We start from the raw sequence: 25,647 nt of genomic DNA, 5'->3' as shown, positions 1-25,647 counted from the left end.
AGAGAAGTAATTTTCTGATATGGCATTGCTTTCCCCTTCAGTATTTAATTGGGCAAGACTAGCTGAGCATTGAATATAGAAAATTTACATTTACCTAATGCTATATAATTTGGTGAAGTGTTCATCTTTTGGAGAAAAAAAAATAGGATTTCACATTTTTAACATTACTAATGTTGTTTCAGGCTAGATATTGTTAAACAAAGTAGAAAAAGCATAGTCATCAATTCAATTAATGTTACAAAATCATATTAAGCTGTGATATATGTGGATACTCAAAATTGTCTAAATTGTATTTCCTGGATAGTAGCTGTGGTTTGTTTCACTGAGAAGGCAAGGGAGGCCTTTGGTCAGCATTATCTGTCCACCAGCCTGCATTTAGTCACCATGCAAACCAACTGCTGTCTATGCCTGGCAGCTGTCCACACCACATTACTGCTTCTGGGTTTAGCTCAGACACGCACCGCAGCGTCAGGATATAGATTTCACAGCAGGACCACATTTTTTCTGCTCTACTAAAGGATTTTAACCGCTAGTCCAAAAGGACGCTGAATGAATGAACGGCTGAATGAATAGCTTCTTCCAGACATTCCAACAAAGTATCAAAATTAACGCATAGAGACATTTTCTTCATGATATACAACTGTCAGAATATATACCCAACACAATAAAAAAAAGCGGTCCCGACGTTCCACCGAGCGGACCCGGTCACTATTAATACATCACACAAGGAACTGGAATATGTCTCAAGATTATCATAGAGATCCGCCAATAATCGGCACCTCTCGGAAGGGGTAAGGGTTGGGGTGAAAATCGGGCTAAAAATCCTGCCGTGTGAACCAGCCTTTACACATACATACACATATACAAACACATCTGTATAAACGGTATCCCTGTAGCCAACATTCAGTCAGATTCTGAGATGCTGATGAGCCCAAATGAGCAGTGGTGTACGTAAGTGTTTCCTGCTGGTCACCTCTAAGCCCAGAATCTATCTCCAAGCACACGGCATTCTGTATATCCTCACTCGGCCAGCTGGTTGCAGCTTTTTCAGTGTGCCGTGTTGCTTATCCTTTATAACAAACCCTCTATTGTTGTCAGTATTTCATCGATGATAATGCTCAGCTCAGATGACAACCGAAAATAAAGAGAGCAACAACAGGCATGCATTCCACATGGAAACATATTTAATCTTGAACATGCTGCATAAAGCCATCATCGAATCCAGTCCATGACTTGTAGTTTAAGCTCTTAAACGTCTTAGACAAAATCATTCTGTCAACTAGCCACAAAGACAACATCTCTTTTAAACATCTCATCAGTGCAGATAAGATGTGGCTTTCTTTTCGTCAAAAACACACGGCAATACTGAATTACTGGATACTCAAAGTTAAATCTGTCTTGGGGGAAAAGGGGAGAAGCTCTCACTAACTGCAAATTATTTTTTTTATAATTCTACGACTATAAAATCAGAATAAATCCAAGAGGTCTATATATAATCGCTGCCATAAGACATTTAAACTGTCTCTGGTTGTCAGTTAATCCTTAATCAAGAAAGCCATGTCCCGTGCAAATCTGGGCTTGAATAAATAAAATTGGTATTGTGGAACCACAAGAGGCACGGAGTCTAACTCACTATATTGGACATGTCCACCTCTAAAGGGTGGGCTCTATCAGCAACATGTGACACAAGTCAAAGAACCCACCAACAATTTGTAATACTAAAAAAACAGACGCTTTCTCCACAGCTAGCTCACATGGCTCAAGTTCAAGATTGTCTTGAAGTACTTCAGAGCGACCAGTCCAATGCGTTTTGAAAGCCAGGGCTGAGCAGCATAAAAGGATACATTGTACCACTTTCTTTTTAATGTCTGATCTCACTGATCAGCTCTGAGCTGCAAAACTAGCAAAATGTAAAACAGGCTGACCTTTGCAACACTGTCGGTACCTCGCCTGCCAGCTCACAGTGGCCATTCATCTTCGACCCCTCTTTGTCTCATTCATGCTGACATAGATTTTACAAATCAAGCCAGAAAAGGTCAAAGTCCTGGCTTTACATGTTTTGTGAGAGCGGCCATTTTTGCTCCTACACAAAAAAACCTATAGAGCTGTCATTCACCCGCTTGATTTCAGGTTTGCTACAGCTTATTAATAACGCATTCAAAAATATTTTATGTTTAAAATAAATTCCCAGTTGCCTTTATTTGCCCAATCATATCCAGGTTTTGGCATACTCGCCAGTGTTTTAGCTGCTGTTTGAGTAATGCTGACCAAAGGTGGCTTGGAAGGGTTGTACAAATTTAGAACATTTCCGGTTAAGTTTTTCCAAATATGACCTTGGTTGAACTAAATGTAATGACTTTATTCTGAGACATGCATCAAATCTCATGCAGGTAAGGCAGTCAGCTGTAGGCTAATGAGCATAAGCTTATTTTATGGAGATTTCCATCTTGTTTCACATAGTCTAAAATAGTCGAGTGGAGTAATTATGGACACAGATCATTTGAGGCTTCTATTTCTTTTCATAGATGCCACACATTTGAAAAAAAAAAGAGTAAGGACATATTAGAGTGATACTTACAGGCTCAATGACTGCAGGTTCACCCTTCTCTCCTTTTTGTCCCAAGTGATTATAACCCCCACTCACCTGAAGATATAAAAGAGATAACGTGAGCCACTTAAAACCTTAACAACACCACCAAAAGTTGACAGGAAAGACCCGCTGGCTGCTGTAGTGTTCTTAATGGGGTGAGAAGAATACAACAGGTATTTCTGTCTCACTATTTAAAAAATTAAAAGTTAATGTTCATTCATTTTGGAAGAACCTATCGTTATGAGATTAAATACATTTCTGTGTAAGGCCTTCTATATATTCTGTATTTGCAAAAGAAGTGTATAACAGTGCCAAAATGGAAAATAAAGACTAAAACTGTGCACTAATAAAGGGGTTATTACCTGACACTAACCATGCAATGACTTCAGATGAAAGGAATTCACAAAGTGACCACAGTTCTGAGTCCAAACCACACTAAACGGTTACAGTTTAGCCTAAAGAGGAAACCAAATCATAATAAGGAACGCAGAGAGTACATGCGACTAACAAAGGAGTTTGGATTAGTCCAGAGCTGAGAGAGTTTAAATCTGGATCTTTGGTCAAAGAAAGAATAGACACAAGCTCAGCAACTTTTTTCTGAATTCCAATATGGCTTTAATGGAGAGAAAAAAAAAAAAAAAAAAAATGGGCAAGAATGTTTCCTTTAGATGAACCTTAACAGATTACCAGTGAAAGATCCAGGAAAAGGGTTGTCTCTGATATACAGCAGAGGCCTCTCGGGTGGAAAGCTTACAAAGGGCACGCTAAACGCTGACAGCTGTTTATCTGAAGGAGACAAGGTGTGTGTTTTTACTAGCTTGGCTTGTGTATGTCTTGGTTTCTGGCTTCTGAACATAGAATGCCTGAGGCTAAAATCATTAAAAGGTGGCAGATAACAGAAACGACACCTTAACCACCCTAAAGCTAATAGAGATGCATTGAACATTGGTTGGGGGGGAAAGAATTGGCCGCATTTTAGTTTAAATGCCCCATCTTTTTCCAGTCTTTGAACACACCACACTAAGCTCGCACTAAGCTCTCTGTGGATGGTGATACTGCTGGAAGAAAAGTTCAGGATTTCAGCATCAGCGAGGTGAATAAATTCAGCGGAAGCACAGAGATATGAAATGAAATGGCATTCTCCATGACATGTTGAGGCACGACTGCGGTTCATTCAGGCTGCGAGAGAGAGAGAGAGGGCCAGACTTTTAGCAGAAGTTATGGAGAGTCCAACTCCTTTCAACTATTTGGTTTACATATTCAAGCCTCATTTTTCTTGTTGAGTTTGTGACATTATGTGTGACACTGTGGCAGAGAGAGAAGAAGCGAAGACATGCAGGAAAGGTCTCACTGTCAGTAATTAACCCCCGATGATTGTCTCTGTAGTCTCTGCATACGGGGCGCCCACTACAGCGCTACAGCCTCCATCAACTCTAAAGCCTGATTTTTAAATAGTCTTTTGTTGCATAAATGCAGTTCCTATTGTTTAACATTTTAGTCAAACCTTTAAAGTAACAAGTGAACACATAAACAGACATACCGTATGTGTGTCTGACCCTGCTCTGATGGATGCTTTAATTCTAGATTACTCAACCTTGCTGTCTACAAATGTATTGTAGTACAGTCAGATGTTGCTTTGCTTTATGGTTTTTGCTGTTTTCTTCACTTTTTTCTAACTTAGAGAAAAGCTGGAGTCGTACAGAGTAAGTGTTAGGTCAGCTTTACAAAAACAGGGGATCGGAAATCAGCCACGCAACTCCGATCAGTTCATCTCTACGGACAAACATTTCTGGCATTTCCCACATTCAATCATGTTCCTAAGCGTAACCACTTACACCGATGTCTCTCTCTGCTGGGACAGCGGGACCGAACTCATCCTCATAAACCTCAGGGGTCGGCTTTGCTTGGGTGGGACCGTAGTCGCCGTAATCTCCGTAATTGTCATAGTTGTAGGGTTTCTCCAGAAACTCTTTGGTGTCGTATTCCTTCATGTCGTATTCCTTAAACTCTTTCACGTCAGTTTCAGGATACTCCTTCCCAGGTTGATCCACAGGAGCAGCAGCCTCCACAGGAGCGGTGGGGTCCACTCCCACCTCCTCCATACCGGTGACGTAATCGTCCACTATTTCTGCATCGTAAGTCTGGGATCATTCCAAGCGTTCGAGAGAGGGAGACAGACATGGGGGATTAGTTAGTGCGAAACTTAACATTTTTAGCAGATTTACTGAATCCCTTCATTCTTTTATTCATGACAGCTTTTGAACAAATTTACTCAACGGCAACAATAAGAGATTTCTAAAGTTTCGGCTTAGATTAATAACAAATCGTGTGTGACCACCCAGACAAAGGTGTGTGATTATGTTTAGTAAAAAAGAGTAGATGCCCTTCTATAGTCACAGTAACAAACATGGTTCAGACGATTGGTTGACAAACTGTGCAGTTCCCACCCACAACGTAAAAGAGACTGGTGACCAGTCATGGGCCAGTATTACATTCCCAACATTTGATCACAATGAGGTAAAAAAAAAAACATGGTTTTGTGACATTAACATTATCATTTTAAACAGAAATAGGTAGCATGATCTTATTACTTTTATTTAAATTGAAAAGTACATCATCTATACCAAGGTTTACCAAAGTGCAGCCCATAGGCCAAGTGCGGCCTTCAGGATTATTTTTTGCAGCCTGTGTCCACAATTTTCAGCATAAAGATTTTTAAAACAATTGTTTTGAATGAGATTTAAAAAGAAAAAGGGTAAAATCTTCTTCAAATGGAAAATTTTGAGTTCAACTCAACGTATTTGCATTTAGTTCATTATCTTTATTTCCTTTCATTTTCCTTTCATAGTAAATAGAGCCACGAACATGCAGAGACTTTGACTCAAACAACCGACAAGGGTACACCCAGTGATTAAACTGAAAATATATAGCCAGCACTTTAAAAAAAGAAAAAAAAGAAGAATCCATAACCTGTTCTTGTTTCTCATTTTAGACAAAGACATTTTTCTAAAGCATTTTGCAATACTTTGATAAGGCAAACATGGAGCATTGTATATTTTAGATTATTTTAGATGATTTACAGATCCCTTTTCTACAAAAATCTGACTGCTTTATTTTAAAATTTTGCATGGCTTTTATTTCACTGTTGTGACTTACAAGTATGTTCAGCTTAATGATTTTGGCCTGTGATCTATAATGAATATTTCTAGTTATTGTGTTGCACAGTTTAAGCAGCATTTTGAAACAACTAGTAAAACTTTCTTTATATTTTTTTTTTGTAAATGCTCCTATTGCACATATTAAGGTCTTTTTGCTCTATAGTCTATACATATGCCATAGACCCCCCAGCTGGCTGCTGAGCAGACATCCCACTCGTAGCTTATCAATTCATCAACAGTTTTGAACCAGCATTTTAGAAAAGAGTGAAGGGTGCCCCTCCGCTTGGTTCTACACCATGACCGTCTGTGTTTTCACAACCAAGAAAATTTCCAAGCTGCCAAATGTATCTTTGTTTTAACCATGGTGAAAGTGTAGGGGTCTCCTTTAAGGCTAACATGCACTAACTAAATCTTTTAACCAGTAGCCAGTATATACCTATTTGTTAACTGTCAAATACTTGTTAAGTTTAGTTTAAAAACACCTGTGATAAGAATATTAGAATAAACAAATCAAGGTCAATATAACAGAAATGTTGCCATCAGCAATCACTTAAATTTAATTTAATTTCTGGAAATAATCTGAGCAAACCTTCCTCTTGATATTGCATGACCCTTAATGCGGTCCCAATCCCAAATTTAGGAATAATGTTGTGTTCAGTAAACGGACAATTTTAAATCCCATTGAACAAAAAGAAAGTAACAGCGTTTACCTCGCCTTGTCTGGAAGACTCAGTCGGAGGTTCAGGCTGACTCCCATCCACTAAGGTGTAGTCGTACTCGCCAGTGTAGTAGTCTCCACCAGCAACTGTCTAAAATTCAGGTAGAAAGAGTTAAAAAAGTAAAGTCAGAGGTGAGGAAAACAGTTTTTGGGATCCTATTTACGTATTGCTAAGAAATAACAACCCTTTAAAACAAAAACTTATGTAATCAATAAGGTTAAAAGACATAAGAAGCACAACAAACAACTTAACTGAGTAAAAATGTTAAGAAGTAGATATTTTTTCATAGCACTGATCAGGCTGCCTGAGTTGATCAAGATTTACCTCAGCCTTTGCTCCGGGGGTAGGGGGAGCATCAGTGGCGACTTCCCCTTCACTGTAGTCATAGAATTCACCATATTCATAGACAGGGTACTGTGAGAAGAAGTAACAGATGCCAATGCATTATGTAAATCCTCATGTTTGAACCATATTACAAATTTAATGGTCTGTCGTCACGCTGTGGTTAAACAATAAGGGGTCATTTCTCACATCCGTGCAGAAAAACTGAGCCGTTTTCCATATGCAAGACTGTAATTTTCTTTGATGTCTTCCCATTTCCACAGTCTCTCTGAACTTTATGTTTGAGAAACTGTTAATGAATGCAAGTAAACATCTTTAGCGGCCATGTTTTTATTTGTTTATGCTCTTCAAACAGGATGTTAAAGCTCTCTAATTTAAAGTCAGTGAATATTTATCTGCTGCCGTAGCTTAATTTTCTACACCAAAGAGACCTGCAGCTGCATTTAATGGTTGTTCATGCTGTCCTGTATCCCACATGTATTGATGTATTAATTCAACAAAATATAGAGAGCAGGAGGTAAAACCTGTAGTTTAAAAGCTAGAGCAATAAAAATATAAAAAGGGTCATAAAGGGCTTGCTGTTTAATCTTAACTTCTACCTTACAAAACTCAATGTGGCCTTTGCTGATCAAAACACTCAAAGCTGCTCAGAGATCTAAATCTTTCCAAGTTGAAGTTCTGAATTCAGGGGGCTGAATTCTTGTTATACTTCCAGCTTCTTTTAAAAGACCCATCCTGATGGCATTTTCAGTTGTTGAATCTCTTCTATTCACAAGCGTTAAGGTCTCTGATAGAAACGCCCATGGCTAGAATCCAGAAATTTTCTTTTGTCTCGGCACACTTCTGCATGGCGTAGCCAGTGTCTTTGCTCCAGTACTCTGATTTAAGTGGTCTTTAAGTCAAAACTACAGCAATTTAAGGCAGAATAAAGTTGTTATAAAGATATCTGAGGTCTTTTTTTTTTTTTTTAGAAGCACCCACTAGTCCAACTAGTTCTGCCAGAAGCACACAGGACCTACATATAATGATGTAAGGCATCTTCTTCAGTCCTTTTGTAAAAAAAAAAAAAAAGATTTAGTTGTCCTCACATTGTCCAAACAGAGGTAAGTTAGATTATAACAACAGAGCAGCCCCTGATATGCAATACCCAATCAGCAAAGGGATAAATATTAGTCTCTAGGCAGCTGCTAAGCTCATAAAAATAACAAGCTCCAGCACTTGGTGAAATGCTGGCCTCAGTTATGCGGTCTGGAGGGGGAAAGGTCACATAAAAGAAGCCCTGGCCTTAACATCCAGACAGGCTCAGAGGGAAACAAAGAGTATTTATTTATGGTGTTGAAGTACTTGGCCCAGCTCACGGGCTTTACAATGGGGCTGATGAAAAAAACATAAATAAATATGTTTGCTCATAAAAAGGTTGCTCTGACTTTCTCTTCTTCCTTTAGCTCGGCTACAGATATGTGATGAAACATGAAATAAAGTTTCATTCACACCTTTTTTTAATTGCTCAAGTTTTTTTTTTTCATTTCAAAAACAATTGTTGCGTTTTTTTTTTTTTTTGTTTTTTTTTTTTTTGCTTATTCACACTCAGTAAGTTTTAACACACTGAGCTGGAATGTGGGACGAACATTCCTGTCTTAACTGTACAGAATACGATAATAAATAAACCAGATTTACAATGTCCTTGAAGCCAAACTGCTCCCTGCTGTCTATTTGGAATTGAACCCCCCCTTATGTTGGCTCAGAAAAGTAACTTGATGATGAAGCAATATTTTCCAGTGCTGGTACCCTCTGTTCTGCCAATAGCTTTGAATAAAGAACCGGCTTCTCCTCCTTTTTTATTTCGAACCAAAGATCCAAACTCTGCTTTTCCAGGTACTGGAAGTAGTCGGGGAAGGAAAAGCTTAAATTTCTCTGTGAGTCTGGGCACAGCCTGCTGAACTCGTTAGCGATATAAATCTCGGGGCCACTCCAAAGTGGGCTAAGACTTCAAGGGAGGAAAAAATGACAAATTTCCAGATTGAGTTCAGTTATTTAGTGCAAAACTAAAGGAAAATATCAACCAGAAGATAAAACTGTAAAATAGAACAAAGAGTTAAGATGAAAATAAACGCTATACAAATCTGGCTAAAGAGGCTCTGAGTGATGTTTTGGAGACAGTACCAATAAAAGTTTAATTTCAAACCGAGCCATGTATTTTGATATCTCATTGTTTTTCCACCAGTAAAATACAGACTGGAGAAAGAGGCAGAATTGACAGTTTTATACAAGCGTTTCTTTCTTTCTCTCTCTCTCTCTCTCTCATTGTTTTTGGTCTAAAGCTGCAGGATAGTTGACATAGCACAATTTGAGGAAAGATGTTTGTGATTTTTTATTTTGCAAGTGATTGAAATGCCAAGAAGTTTAAGTTATTGCCTTTAAAATCATCTGCAAAAAATGCAGAAAAAGTGCAGAAAAGAACAGCAATTAATATAACTTTATGCATTTCTGTCTAAATTTATGTTATTTAAACATTGCATTTCCAGCAATCCAAGCATTCTGCTTATTATGTCATTGACCAGTTCTGTTTATGCCATGTCCATGTAAGAAAATTAAAGATTATCCTTCCTAAAAGTTCCTCTTTCCAAACAACATTAATGTGTTTTTTTCCTCCATAGAAAAAAAACCTAAACAATGGATGCTGACCTCTTCCTCTGGTTCCTGGGCCTGTGGGGTGTCATGGTGGCTGGGTGTTTCACAGTCAGGGCTGTAGTGTTCACAGTAGTCGTAGGCTGCCGTGGGGTCTCCCACGATCAAAAGCTGCTGAATATCCCCCTGGAAAAAAAAGAGAGGTGAGTCAGTGGAAGTGGAGAGAGAAAAAAAACCCCACATCAAGCTTAACATGTATCGTCACTGGCTTTTAAGATCAACAGTGAGTCTGTTGGATCATTTACAACCACTATCCGACAACCGTCTGTGAGATGGTCTGTGGTGTGATTTATTAATTTTCTTTTTCAAAGAAATGTGTACTTCCCAGCTTGGTTTGGTTCAGCAAATGCCTCCAATATGGAGGTTGGAGCTTCAACACAACAGCTATATGAGAAACAAAAAACGGCATGACGTTGTCTTCTACTCCCCACACAGTTCTAACATTTTTTTAAAACTTTATTTCAAAGTCCTATATAGACCTTTAATCTTTTATTTAGAGATAAATCACACAAAAAAATGTCCACTAAATGCATTTTCATATGCACATTGATTCTCCTACACCGTACAGTACTTTGCGAAATGATCTTGGACTTGTGCACATTTTGTCGCGTTACCACCACAAGTTTAAATGTATTTTTATTTGTATGTGATAGAACAACAAATGTTTTTACTAATAAAAATCTCAAACCCCTCATGTGCATTTGTATTCAGGCCACCCGAGTAGATACTTTATAGGAGCACCTGCACATGCAAGTCTTTTTGAGCATGTCTCTGTCGGATTTGCACATCTTGAAGCTGTATTAACACATTCTACTTTTTCAAAATAGCTCAGGTTTAGTCATGTTGCAAGGAGAGCACTGGTAAAAAGTTGTGTTTTGCTTTTGCCACCAACTCTCAGGTGGATTTAATTCTGGACTTTCACTGGACCACTTTAACACATTTTGGTATAACCTGGGGCTCTGAAGCCACATGTTGCACTTTAGGTCCTCCAGAGTGGTTCCCAACAACTCCAGACAAATCTTATATAAGCCCGTGTAGTGATTTCAAATGTAATACATTCAAAAAGGCTTTTGAGCAGAATTTTCAATTAATTGTTCTCAACTTTCTATATTTATGGAAAACAATAATGATTTTATTTGTTCTAAACCAAAAAATGGGGGATTGTGGCACTTAAACTACAAATAAAAAGCTAATTTCATATAGTCGGTGATATTCAAGATGCTTGAAATGCTATCCTTTTTTTTTTAGGAGAAGCAAGAACAAAAATGTCTCTTTGGATTATAAAGGTTTCTGAGTCCCAATCTGTAGAAATTCATTGAAGCTCAGGTTGTAAAAGTGGTCAAGATGCTCCAGGAAGGTGAACTTCAATGCATTACTTTTGAAGCTTATAAAGGGTTTAGGTTTCTGTATGTGTCTGTATTTAGCCCCATCCATCTTCTTGTCCACTTTGACCAGCTTAAGTGCCCCTGCTCCAAAAAGGCATACACGATGTGAAATGTTACTTTCCTGCCACAAAAAGGGTCGGTGGTCAGAAAAGTAAAAAGTTCCTCTCCTTGCCTGAGCTGCCAGTTTAGTTGTAAAGCTGCTTTGCTTGGTTTGGAGTGTTGACATACTGTGTATGTCTATTGATTGGGAGACTTCTAAAGGCAATTGGCTTCACTGGATGTTATTTTGTTTTATTTGTCTTTCACTTCACAATTGTGTGTTTCTTTGTCTCAGTCTGTCACATGGCATTCCAAAAGAATTTGTCGAAGTTTGTGCTTGTGATGTGAAAAAATTATTATTTTCTTTTCCTCTTTGACCGATGCCGAATTAACCACTAGGGAGTCGTCACTGAAATGTGTACCACGGGCATATAGGTAGTTTATAGCTACAGAAGAAAAACTGGAAATACTGTACAGACCCCCTGCTTCAGAAAATCCAGGAACAGTGATTCAGCTGTTGATGTTAACTCCTTCTGACATGGGTTTTATAACTTTGCAACCCCACCGACACTGTCATGCATCGGAAGCTATAAAATACTGAGGAGAAGAGGGAAAACTCAGAAAGCATAACAGGGATTCTTTAATGCCAATAAAGTGTGCTCCTGTTCCCTTTGGCTTGACTGCCCAAGGTCTTCACCAGCATGATGGTAATAAAATGAGACAAAAAAAAAAGAAAAACAAGGCGGATGTTGAACACTAAAGACAGTAGTCTCTTGAGTATTAATTAGATCAAGCTTTGTAGATTGGTTCTTGGCTGTAGGGGAGTCTGAAAGCTTTTAAGAAAAACTATTCTACAGTTTACCCCTACTCCATCATTAAGGTTGGCAAGTCCCTATACGCAGCAGACAAATATCCAAAGTCTGTACTTATCTGAAGCCGTCTGTTTTTCATGAGCCTATGGAAAAGGAAATTGAATCTTCTCTCCCAACTGCTCGAAAGGCATATTTTCCATGATACCGTTTGTGAGGATTATGAGGGAAATCGGGACATGCTTTGTCTCCAGTGTTGAGAAAGCTATTAATATCCATCTACCTTTTTCAGATGTTTTGAATTCCACTTAAGTGAAAAACCGAGCAAAATTACTCAGGAAAAGAAGGGGGGGGGGGTCACGATCAGGGTGGCCCCTTTAAGAGGAAGCACATACATGCAGAGTGCATTAAATTACAGGAGGCAACATCTGTATAAGCTTAGATCTCTGGAACACATTAAATAACCATCACTCTGCACTCCCATCATATGTAACCAGCAAATCTGAGCAGTGTTGAGGCAGCCATAAACCAAACACAGGTTCATTAAGCTTTTGGGTTTTTGCAGGGGTAGTCGGTTTGGATCAGTCCTCTTCGGTTGTAAACAGATGTGTTATTTTATCTTTTTCTGTCCTTCAGGTTACTTCGCGACGCAGCAGCTTCTGCGGTGCACAATTGTTAATGAATTCCACAGTTACAGTACTTTGAAAAAGTATTTATTCTTGTGGAGCATTTTAAAATTGAGTCACATCATAACAAACTTTATTGTACCTTTTTTAAAGATCTAACTCATAGAGCAACACCGAAAATCCAATCATATCCCAACAAATTACAATGAAGTCTGTCGCTGAAATATAACGGAATGAAAAATGTGCGAGGGGTAAACCTGCTTTTTCAAGTTACTGAAGGAGTTGGGAGTAAAGTGTTTTTCCAGTGGGGAGGAGAGCAACAAGATCGGAAAGAGCTGCACCTGAAAAAACTCCTCAAGTAACACAATCAATGACTAAAAAACAACATTTGTTGAAGTAATAACAGCGTTGCTGCTATAGTATACCTTTTTTTTCTCTCCATAATTTTCCAAACGTCAAAGACAGGAAAAGACAGGAGCGATAAAACACAGACACACTGAATCTGGCATGAGCTTCCTCCACCGAGAGCTTTCCTCTCTGCATGTCTCGGTAGAAACATCTTATTCCTCACGTTTCCCTTTTTAAGACGCAGGTTGCTGTGTGAAGCAACCATCCGTTCTTTACAACAACAAAATATGCTAATCAAAAATGACAAGAGAGATCTCATCAAGAGACCACACGCACAAGACAGTTTCCTCGCAGTGATTCAGTCAACCCCGCCCTCCCTGATGAAACCCTCATTCCATGCCTCCCTCGGCTTCTCCTTTCATCCCCGCGTCTTCCTCGCGCATATCTCGGTTCGTTTTTGTTTACGTTCACGTCTGGGTCAGGCTGCACATCTTTTTGGCATCTGTTCACGTTTCTCCTCAGAATCCCAGGAATGATCTACAGCGATGTGCTCAGTCTGCTCAGCACTATTCCAGGCATAATGGGATAAATTATCCTGTCAGGGATGCACAAAAATAAACCCGCTAATGTTTGTTTCTGCACTAATACAACATGTCTCGATGTTGTCAACTGTCGTCTGAAGGATAAACAGACAAAAAGGAGTGAGTGAATTAATGAATAAGGTGGATCTGTTTAAAATTCGCTCAAAGAGAAAGTAATTGCTTCTTGCACAACAGATAATAAACAGAGCACAATAAACAAACACTCTCGTGTTTCTCCCTGAAGCTCTTTTTTGCACATTTGATTATAAACTAAAGAGTTTATAGAAGCAGATAGACACAGCTTTATTCTCACTGGGCTTTGGGCTGTTGGGCGTCTACTGTGAGGAGTATCCTTGCTGACTCACAAAGCTGACCCAGGAGATACATTAATCGTGACCGGTGAACAGACGACAAGCAGAGCTTTTTTTTTTTTTTTTTTCTGAGAACACAGCTGAGCATAAAATGTGTCTTTGGAAATGGATGGTTATTACGGAGTCAAAGGCTGAATTCACACTGTGGGACTTAATGCTTAATTACTATTTTATTTCTGAAGTGGGATTTATTTGTGAGGTTGTTCACAATCCTTTTAGGACGCTGCCTACATCTGATTCAAGTGTGAACTGTTTGCGGCTCCCAACTAACCCGCGTGTGCAAAATGAACAATGACAACAATGTCAAGCCCAGCATGCTTTGGCCCAGGAAACGTGGAAGAAAAATAGTGTCATGGTCGTAAGTGTCTAACGGCAGCCATTTATTGTGTCAGTGGGTGCTGAGGGGGAAACGCATGAATCAAAAGAGATTGAAACGCTGTATTCTGGCATTTTACCAACTTAGCTCAGAGGTCTGTTTAGATGCAGGGACGCCGGCAGGAATGGCGGGGCAGGGGTTTCAACAACTTCACAGAGACCAAGTTCATTCAGAGCTGTTGCATGTCGAAGGCAACTTTTATTTGTTTTTTTTAGAGCCTCTCCTCCCTGCTCCTAAATGCCGAGGACACCCGTTACAATCCATTGTGTCGCATAGCAACTGCGGCAGATTACCACGCGCTGGGTAGCCGCTTTGGCACCGCAAAGTGTGCAGGATTGTTCACACATTTTGCTGCATCCCTCATCCAAACGGGTCCTATACGAGCCTTCCAATTTGGCTCGAATAGAGGTCTCGCTCCATATATTAATGAGGTCTGACATCTCGCTGTCGCTCCATGGTGCAGCGCTGTTGCAGCTGCTGTTAATCTTGCTAACTGCTGTCCCTTCCCACCGCTGCAAAGTTGCGACAAAGAGCAGATACAAGTCGGATTCTGTACCACATGTGGAAGTGGCTTGAATCTGACTTGAAAAAGATGAGCTATGTGCCAAGTCTCAGGGTTCACACTTGCTCTACAAAAGTCTTACCTGGTCACTTGACCACCCCCCCCCCCCCCCAAAAAAAAAAAGAAAAAAAAAGAAAAACTGATTTGTACCACATGTGCCTGCAGTGAGAACAGGGTCAGATAAATGTTTTTGGCTGCCAGCAGGAGATGTGTGCGGTTTGAAGGAAAAGAAGCAAATCATAAGCTTCCAAAGTCAAGCAAACCAAAAGCTGAAAAATGATGATCTGACTTTGATCGAATACACACAGCTCCTGCTGGCACAAGATCACTGTGGTGGTGAGGTGTGTGTGTGTGTGTGTATGTGTGTTCACTATACTCATTTAGAGGCATAAATAAATATGTGGTTTCTTCTTTGACTATGAAATCAGCAACATCTTGGATTTATAAACTTAATCAACTCAGATAACTTTTACTGAGACTGGAAGGAATTAGAACACCTGTTTTGGCTTTTGGAGTGTTTGTCCTGTATTTCTGTTTGTATAGTGGAGAGGTATGTGTTGGTCTACGACCATCTGAGCCTGATGAATACAGTCATGAACGTTTTTTCAGACTTCCAAAGTACTTCCCCTACCAATGACCTAAGTATTATCCTTTCCACAAAACTGAGTTTCATTAGATGACTGGCCTCAAAATTTGGTGGCGTTAACTGCCCTCAGAAAACAGCAGTGCCTGAAATTGAATAATTTTGCACTTTTCCAACTCTTGAACACATAAGACATAATTGCAACCAGATTTCTCTGACACATTCAGACAGGAAGCTGATTTCTTGAGAAAATAAAGCTGTGTCCCATGTCAATTTCTACTAAACAAGTACACCTAATGGTTGCATCATTTGTTAAGAACAAAGCAGGACGGCAAACACTCTGCATCACATCCCTCATTATGCGTCTAACTGGGGATAAAATACACTCCCCCGGTTCTTCCAGTCCCTCGGGAACAGAGGTAATACAGCTAATCAAAGCTGATTCAGTGACAATGATATAGCAATTGTGCAAGCATCAAAAATGGCATAAAAATGTATAATAAGTACAGGATAACTTGTAAAGACGCAGGGGTGATGGTGCCTTTTTTAGGGCTTATTCTTGTAGACCCTTATCCCCAGATTGCTCCCTGGGCGCTGTGATAGCTGCCCACTGCTCCTTAAGGGGATGGGTTAAATGCAGAAGACAAATTTTATTGGAATGTACAATTGAATAAAATTTCTTATTCTTATTCTTATTTATTTCAAAGGTTCTGGTAGCACTGTCAGTGGCAGAGACAGCTTGCGAAAGTGGTAAGACACAGAAGCAGTGCTAACTAAGAACCATCTCCAGTTTAGCACGCACACCGGTTTGGAAGATTTCTTGCTAAGAACGTTTGCAACCTTTGAAAAAAAAAGCTCCCTAAAGAAGATGCCACATAATTGCAGCTTCTTCAGCTTCTTCTTCTTTTTTTTATTTTTTTTATTTTAAGATGTGGCATCTTAAAATACACTGGACAAATTCCTGAAGAAATGTTAATGCCACTTGGTCTGTCCCACAAAACCCATCATTCTTAATCATAAAACATTACTTTGACATAAGCAATCATTGCTTGCATTAGCATGTTGCAAACTGATCAAAAACATCTATTATGGTAGATATAGATGTTATAAGTTAACAACTAATAAGATGTTAGCTAACAGTGGCTAATACTAGTTTTCAGTTATCACAAGAAAACATTTTCAACTTTGCTTAACTAAAATGCTACCAATAGTGTGCTAGTTAACAGAAGCTAACATTATCTACCACGCTAAAAGCTATTTTTGTACTACCTTAAGCGTAGATGCTACAGCTTTAACCTTACAATGCGCTGCTCTCTATTCACTGCTACAGCAGGCACTAGCAATACAAAGATATTGCATATGTATTTAATTTAACAACTGTAAATCACTGAAGAATAACATGACATTTCATCAGAAAAATCCTTCTCCTCCAGTCCCTCTCATCTTGAAAGAACAAAGAGACAGATGGTAATTTTAAAATAGTACAAGGAAAATAATCACCCAGGAGGAACTGAACAGAGAAACTACTATATAAGACTGTAATATTTTCCAGATTTCTTCCAGTGTTTTGTCACATTCGGCCATTGCTGTCAGCACCAGAATAACATTTCATTTCAAGCACCGTGGGTGCACAGTGCCTTGCGACCTTTGAATATTTAAACATGTTCCCTCCCAGTAGCTCACTGGACTGTTGAACCACCTGCTTGCTGGTCTGCCCTCCTTTCCTTTGCTTTCTCAACTCTGTCACATTACCAAATGGTTTTGGTAATCATTTTGGCTCTAATACAGCTCAACAAATATTTATAGTCAAATATTATTAAGTTGGGTTTAAAGTAAAAAGAACATTTAGGTCTGATTAAGGGGGGAAAAAGTCAAATAAACCTCACAAGCAAACTTAAAAGTAAAAAAAAAAAAAAGAGTAGCAAAACTATTCATAATCAAAATGTTCATGCTTTTATCTAAAATCTGAATTTGTATTGAGCCACCGTGAACTTTACTGAATACTTTGCATGCACGTATGAATAAAACTGGTCTGTAAGAGCATCAGAGGTCCGTCAGAGAAAAGTAGTGGACAAACAGAATCATGATTCCAATGAACACGCCAGAGAGGTCAGGGAGAAAGTTGTGAAGAAGCTTAAAGCAGGCTTAGCTTAGAAAACAATAAGTCAACTTTAAACATCTTAATCATCATTTGAAAATGGGCACAATGTGGCATAGATTAAAACCTTTCAAAACATTCACGTTCAAAGACTCTGCATGGGGGGGTATTTTTTAATACCTGACAGCACAATGTGTGGTGGAAACGTAACACTGAATATCTCTCAAAAACACATGGACATCCAATCCCTGTTGCTGTTGTGACAAATGGTGGCAGCAGCATCAAGCTGTGGGGACGCTTTAGTTCATGTGGTACAGGGACACTGGTCAGAGACTGATGTGGCTAAATACAACTCAAAACTGGATCAAAATGTTATACACTGCAAAATACTTGAGACAGAGGAAGACACTTGATTTCTAGCTCGGCAACATCCACAATCATGCTGCCAGATGTTCATCAAAACGCTTAAGTTCAAAGAAAATTGATGGGTTAGAATGGCCTCATCAGAGCTCAGACCTAAATCCAACAGAAAATTTATAATTGCTGTTCAGACATTCCGTCCATCCAGTCCATTTACTAATTAGCTGACTTTGAGTTATTTTTCCTCACTGAAACATATGAATATATTTGTTTAAATGTGTCAGAACAAAAGGGGGCTGGACGCAATCAAATTTTACACGTAATGAAATTTGAAAACTGTTAATCACAGCCCCTTTCACTTCACAATCATGAACTAGTTTGTGTTGGTGAATAGTGAATGGTGAATAGTGACATTGTCAACTAAAAATAAACGTTTCAATTAACTGTATCTAAAACAAAAGAGCGACTGAGGCACATTAGAAACAGTCACTCCGTTTCTCTTCCTGCCAACTCAGCTATAAACTCTAAACAATGATTCATTTAAGGCTTGGAGCCCATCAGGCTCAAGCTGTTCCTCTGCCAACGTCTCTCCTGCTCGAGGGACAGCATTTTGGAGCGACCCGCTCTGCAGTAATAACAGGCACATGAACAAAATATCTTCACCTCCCTTTCCTCCTACTCTTCAACGAGACGTACAGAGTGACAGTCACTCTAAACAAAAAAACAATAAAATCCAATTCTGAAAAATGGTACTGATTAAAATGAGAACTATATATTGTTTTAACTTGAAAACGTTTTTCTTGATAGATGAAGAGGAGACGGGAGGGGGAACAGGGAACAAACAGGTCAGTGAGTACATCTCTTAAACATCTGTGCAGTTCGGGCCAGGTCTTAGCACACTCTGCTCATATTTTCCTCTCGCCTTCGGTATTCCCTTCACTTCCAGCTTTGACACCTGCTTGTGTAATCTAGCGCAGTAAGTCAGACACGTGCAGTAGCAGCTTCTGAGGTAAAATCGACTGATTATATATATATATATATATATATATATATATATATATATATATATATATATATATATATATATATATATATATATATATATATATATATATATATAAATGGCCAGGGCTGCACTTAAATAAATGATAACTTAAAAACAGTTTCAGATAGAAAGGAAGCCAACTAGGAGTAGATCAGCACATCTTTAATATACTTTTTTGTGTGAGTTTTTAAGGTGAGCAGCAGAAATGCAGGCATTAGGGTTTTACCGGCTGAAACTGGGTGCAGTCTCACTTACAAGCACTACAATGTATGCATACTCCCTTACTTAAACCTTTTGCAAGTTCAGTACATAAATGTAACAAACACTAGCCTTAAAATCCAATATACTGCAGCTCCCTTTATAGAGTTTGAAAGCTTTGACTTCAACAGACAAGGAAGAAGTAGAAAACAAATACTAATATATCCATTGACGCATTTGTCCATAATATCTTACATTTACACCAGATTTAGAATAAAGTCTACTGAACAGAGATGACTTTTGGTATAATATCTTTTAGCATTTCAGCAGCCAATCAAAGGAAAACTCGGCAGCTTTGACAAACTTTTTAACTGACTTATGCATCAGTAGAGAGGCCAGTTTAAGAAAGAATTTCAGCCATTTCAAACAGCTAAGACCACACCACGCATCGATATGTAAGCCTGCTTTGAATTTATACACAATTTCTTCTGCAGGACCTTATTTTAAAAAAAGTATTTCTGTTTTGGAACTTTATTAATGAAATGAGGCTCCTTTAAACTTTCAATCTGCAAGATAGGTAAAACTGATTTTCTCCAACCGGACCGTTAATATCAAAGACACGATGGCCTCCATGGCATAACATGCATTGCTCTTTGATAGAAAGCAGCAGTCTTGGATCCAACAGAAAAGAAATAATTGGCAAAATTCTGCCCATTTATGCATTAAAGTATGCATCCCTTACCGTTATCTGATTTACATTACACATAAAATGTGCATAAAAGCACATGAGGTAGGTCTTAGTTTTGATGTATTTGATAAATAGGGGTTAAAAAGTCTACTTTTTCCAAGTTTTTTTCATTTGTCAATCACTGATCTAAGCTAAACTTGTGATCTCTTGTCATGTGCATCTCCATTTAACCCTTTTTTGATTTCAATAAAATATTCCCAATTACTATGAATCAAAATAAAGATAACCAAAATAATGTGCATTAAATTCTATTTGTGATCATCTGAATTGTATATGAATGCATTATATACATAAAACAGATTTGTGCTCAGATTTTTAGATGAGAAACAATCTTCTTTATAAGATGACTTTACAACAATTATCTAATAACACTTAAAACATAGGGAATAGTGCTGTGGCTTGTCCACGAACAAGTATCTTGTAATCAACAATCCTAAACACACTTGACATAAAAAGAGTTATGATTTGGTGGGATATACATGGTTGCTTTTATTTTAAGCGCTTAAGACCATTTTGTTACATGTGAAAAGCTCAAGCTCTTGGAGCAAAACACACCACTTCATCTGTTAAAGGTTCTAAAAAGAGCAAAAGAAATTACTCTGTAATTTAACACTATTTAGTGTAATGGGTCTTTAAACAATGAGCTTTCACAAGAGCAAAACAACTCCTACCTGAAATAAAAATAGAAACACCGAGGTCGGCTATTATTTCCTCATCTCCTGCTTAGCTGAAATACAATTCAAGTACTGTTCACTTTTATTTCCTATTGCTAATTTACTTAATACAGTAAATCTGTACAATATGTACAAAACAAAGATGTAGTTCAAAATGAATTAGATGACCTCATGTTGTCAGTATGTTTAATATCCCTGGAAATGTTTTTGACTGCCAAAAACCTGTTCATGATGGAAAAGGGGCTTCAACATTTTCAACGATTTTCACAGTGGAAAGTGGTCTCTGACCTGGAGGCAGACATCTTGCAGGCTGCTCCACTTTACATGCATTCCAAGTGCAGTGGCATCAAAGAGAGCTTGTTTATCTGTGGCAGCATTAAGCTCACATCTTCCACAAAGCGAGAGGCTACCTGTGCAATCCTCAAGATTGCAACAGCCAATACAAAACCAAGGTAATATTTCTGCATGATGCAATTTTAAATACCAACATTTCTGTTGTAAATAATTAAAGTATATTGTGACATATTCTCAAAGCAGACTTCTGTTTTCAATGTTAGTCAAGCATTTAAACCGATTCAGTCTGGGCCAAGGGTAGAATAGCATAATGAAAAAAAACACGTTGTACGAGGTTTTTCAAGAGGCATGCAACCAAATCCAATAGTTTCGTTTTGCCCAATGAAATTCACCACTGAGAACTATTTACAACTTAAAAATATATATATATAAAATCTGTGGCCTTGAAATGGGTAACCAAAATATTTGAAGTCTCAGCAGAAAATTACTATTCCTCATAGGGCTGGACGATAATTCAATAACGATATCTATCGATAGACGTATATCAATGATAGAAAAAAAGGTCAATAAAAAGTAAAATAGAATAACAGTTCCCTTCTTTTTGCATTCTAGCCTATCATGTAGGTTAATATTACAGCCATTATATCCTTCCAATCAATCACAAATGCAGATCGCGGAACGCTCCGTCACCAATCGCTGCCCCCTTCAAAGAGTTCAGAGAGCACATGTTCTTTTTTTAAAAAAACTTGTAGTCTTGGTAAAAATAGTTGAATAAAGGGTTGGGTTTGAATTCAGTGTTTGTGTCTGTATCTAAAAATAGGTCACTAAGCAACAGCATAAAATGGCTAGGGCTGCACTTAAAATATATTTTGAATGTGTTGATAATTATCGATATTGATCAATATGATTTCTATTTTATGAATATTCTTATTCTTCAAACGGTAGTTGCAAATCAAAAGAAGAAACGCAATTGTGCTTTAAGCTGTGTCCAAGATTAACCAGGATGGACAAAATAATGGCACAAAGGGCAACTTTTGGGTGACAGTGGTGCAAGAGTTAGGGAATTGGTTCTGTAACTGGCGGGTCTCCAGTTTGATCCCCAGCTTCAACCATCTCACTTGTTGTGTCATTGTGCAAGGCCTGGTGGCAACAATGTATGGCAGCCTTGCTTCTGTCAGCCCGCCCCAGGGCAGCTTGTCATAAATATGAGCATATTTTCTTCAAAAGTCAAAAGCGCTCCTATATCTACACATAACCAACAGAATATCAAGTCGTCTGTCAATTGTGCCACAAATGTGTTTTCTGTTGCTTGATTTTCCACCCATCATCTTTACAGACTTTTGTTTGCGGGGCCGTTGGGTGGGGATGGGGTGGGTGCTTATCTCCAGCGGTCATTGCTTTATTATGTTTCATATATATTATCAGTGACTGTCATTTGGAATATATATATACTCTCCTAAAAAAAAAAAAAAAAATATATATATATATATATATATATATATATATATATATATATATATATATATAAATATATTTACACACACATACACGTGTGTCTGTGTCTGTGTGTGAGTGATTGCTTTTATAAAGCATGAGTTCCCTTAGAGAGGTTCAAACTTACCTCAAAGACCTCATCTTCCAGGATTCTGGTGCCAAACACTGTAATGCCTTCGGTGTTTATTACAGCCTGGTCGCTTCTTTTAAGTGGTTTGGTCACCGTCTTCTTACAATCCACAATGATGGTAACACTCTTCTTCTCAACACTGATGCCGACTCTGTGCCACCTGTGAAGTAAAGAGAGGTCAGAAATCGGGAACTATAAGAAATGCCTTCTTTGCCATATCTATGCTGAGCAGTAGTTGGAAGGATATAGCCATCAGTCTTACTTTTTGAAATACAAGAGCCAGTCAGCAGATGAAAAACAGCCGTGTTAGTGTGTGAAACAAAATCTGCCTGCTAGTTTGTCTAAAGTTCAAAATCAATCATACCGTCATCAATAACATTTTGTGTACAGACACGAAGATATCCTTTTTTTCTTCTGACGTCGCAGGGACAAGCCTTTGATTTGCCCTTTATTTAAGTTTGTTGTATTTATTTTAATATGTGCAGTCATTGTGTGACTTTTCACTTTTAAAGATAAGGTTTGTTAAACTTTTTCTTGGCAGAATGTAGAGATTTGTTCAAAAGTCAGCCTTTCTGCAGAGAATTTCTTTCTACCTGCAAAACAATTTTACATTTGCAGTTAGTCAAGATATGGACGGAGGGAAAGGCATCAGTCCTGAAATGAGATCTAGATCATTGAAAGGCTCTTTTACATAGTTTGTTATTGTGCAGTTCTAGAATTTCAGAAACAGGAACTGGCTGACGTTAACACATCAGACAGTAGTTGGTCAACCCATGTCAAAACAGATGTAGACAGAAAGAGGCAAATTTTTTGCCACCAGCTTTCAAGTCCTGTTCCCCAGATGATCTGTTGTAGGCTGCAGATGCTGTCCCATTAGAACAAGGATGTGAGTCACAAAGACAAAAATCTTTTTGACACTGAAAAGTGGTCTGACCAGCCAAATGTAAGGCAATTATAAAGAGAAAAGTATGGATGCAATTATCTGTAATTAAATGTCCATACATGCAACAACAAAATAGGTTAACTTTAAGTATGAGTCAATAAACTGATTCTAAAACATTCCCTTAGATATAAAATCTAGAATTTTATTAGTACTGTAGATCCATTGTTGCTTTGTTTGTTTCTTCTAAAATACAGTTTTTTATAAACCCATGAGTCAGAAAGTATAACCTCTTAAACACCTACCTCAAAAAAAATTGAAAAATAAATACAAACGAGAGTTCTGCGTATATAAAGGACCATGCAAAAGTATTTTTCCTCTTGAACTTTCATGTTTACTTGTTGGCATTTTATGTATATATGTCATTAGAACAGTAGTACTCCAATCCCCCCCAAAGCACCACCACCGCCCCACGACTATCAGTACAATTCCTGACAAAGTGCATAATGTGAAGTATATTACAGAAAGAAATAATACCAAAAACATCAGCAATATTAGGCAATAACTAAAAAACAAATCTTAACTCTTAAAAGCAAATTACCAACAAATAATATTGTTATGACTAATAATACATAAGACCAATTAATTTAAATCTACCCACATGTTTGTGCAGCTACTGAAAATTCCGACACATGCATTCAGCTCTGGGGAAAATATGACAGCAATTCATGTTACTTTCTATAGTAGTTGCTCATAGATAGCAAAGAGTTTTTTATCCTTATCTCCATCTTGGAATTAAAATGGTTTCCACAAACACAATAACTGACTTTCTTTTTGTTGTTGCTAAATGCTGCTGTTGGTGTCCCTGCGGAGGCTGGTAATTTTATATCTTTGTGGTTTTTCTTGTTTCAGCTATTTCCAGGTATGAAATGGCGCCATATAAACCACAGGATGTTTTAAACCAGAAAGTATGACTCAGCACCTAAATACATCACAGACTTGTTATCAGTGTATCAACCCTCCAGACCTCTAAGGTAGTCTGGCTCCAGCCTGCTCTGCATACCTAGAACCAGAACTAAACAAGGAGAAGTAATCATTTTTGGGACCAATAGAGGAGAGATCAAAGGTTAGCACACAGCTTCAACTAGGAACCACTGATCAGGCCCAAAAACTGGGAGTAGTGATGGACTCAGACCTGAACCTCCAAAAGCATCTAAAGATAATTACAAAGTTGGCTTTCTATCACCTGAAGAACATTTCCAGGATTAAAGGACTAATGTCTCAGCCGGATCTAGAAAAACTAATCCATGCGTTTATTTTTAGTTGAATTAATTACTGCAACAGTGTTTTCACAGGTCTGCCTAAAAAGTGGATCAGACAGCTGCAGCTGATCCAGAACGCTGCTGCCCGCGTCCTCACTAAGACTAAGAAAGTAGAGCACATAACCCCAGTTCTAAAGTCCTTCCACTGTCTCCCTGTATCTCAGAGAATAGACTTTAAAATCCTTCTGTTAGTCTATAAATCCCTGAATACATCACAGACTTGTTATCAGTGTATCAACCCTCCAGACCACTAAGGTCTTCTGGCTCCAGTCTACTCTGCTGAACCAGAGCCAAACACGGAGAAGCAGCATTTAGTTCCTATGCTCCACTTATCTGGAACAAACTCCCAGAAAACTGTAAAAGTGCGGAAAGCTTGAGTTCCTTTAAATCAAGATTAAAAACACATTTGTTTAGGATTGCCTTCGACTGTTCTAGTTAAACTGTTTTACTGAAACATCATTAGTGCAACTTTGTAGTCCAACTATATTTAATGTTTGCTTTTAGTTTCTATTCTCCACTCTTCTATTTTGTTTCTACATTTTATTCCTACTTGCTCTTATTCTGTTTTATTTTCATGTATTTTAATCATGTAAAGCACTTTGCATTGTCTCTGTACTGAAATGCGCTATACAAATAAATTGGCCTTGCCTTGACTTAAACCGCCCATGTGGCAATTCATACTTGACAGGGGGAGCTTTCTCTATGCTTCTCTTCTCCTTTGTCTTCCATATTTACCTGCATTAACTTTTTTAAAAACAAAATTGCTTGACACACAAGGCTTCGGGCTTTGAAAAAGGTGGAAATAAGAATCAGTCAAAACAGACCTTGCAAAAAGATTGACATCTTTGAAATTATTAGATGTTTTTTTATGACAATTTGAAGCCAAAAAGATCAAAATTGTCAAAACAGGGAAATGGTGAACAATATGCTCATTTAATTAAGTAAAATATGAGGACATCTTTCCTGCTTCTCTAACTACATTTTAATGGATAAAAGTAATCGGAATATAGGGCCGATCGGAATAAAAATCTATCTTGTAAACACACCAATCAGAATATTGGGATCAGATTAAGTTCAATCGGAATGAAGTTGTAACCCGAATGAGACGGGTGGTTTATGCTGATTGACAATCCGATCAACATGCATGTAAACGCTTGTCAGGATCAAGTTATTCCGAATGTGGCAAACTGACCGATGTCAACGTGATGTATTTCTGCTTTGGTGACG

The 25,647-nt window shown here is 38.2% G+C and overlaps 1 protein-coding gene across 1 annotated transcript in view; it reads right to left on the bottom strand.

Moving 5' to 3' along the window:
- Positions 1-25,647, bottom strand: part of LOC105932237 (collagen alpha-1(XI) chain) — a 118,578-nt gene that overhangs the window by 74,924 nt on the left and 18,007 nt on the right. The window contains exons 4-9 of the mRNA XM_036138458.1: positions 22,216-22,378; positions 9,495-9,623; positions 6,792-6,881; positions 6,459-6,557; positions 4,426-4,731; positions 2,579-2,644 (exon numbers count right to left, since the gene is read on the bottom strand). Of these exons, the coding sequence (XP_035994351.1) occupies positions 2,579-2,644; positions 4,426-4,731; positions 6,459-6,557; positions 6,792-6,881; positions 9,495-9,623; positions 22,216-22,378 (853 nt within the window). The remainder of the gene's footprint in view (positions 1-2,578; positions 2,645-4,425; positions 4,732-6,458; positions 6,558-6,791; positions 6,882-9,494; positions 9,624-22,215; positions 22,379-25,647) is intronic.

The sequence above is a fragment of the Fundulus heteroclitus genome, chromosome 6 (genome assembly GCF_011125445.2).
Source record: "Fundulus heteroclitus isolate FHET01 chromosome 6, MU-UCD_Fhet_4.1, whole genome shotgun sequence".
NCBI classification, from domain to species: domain Eukaryota; kingdom Metazoa; phylum Chordata; class Actinopteri; order Cyprinodontiformes; family Fundulidae; genus Fundulus; species Fundulus heteroclitus.
Note: the sequence above shows the minus strand (reverse complement) of the source record. Positions and strands in the feature narration are given on the sequence as shown.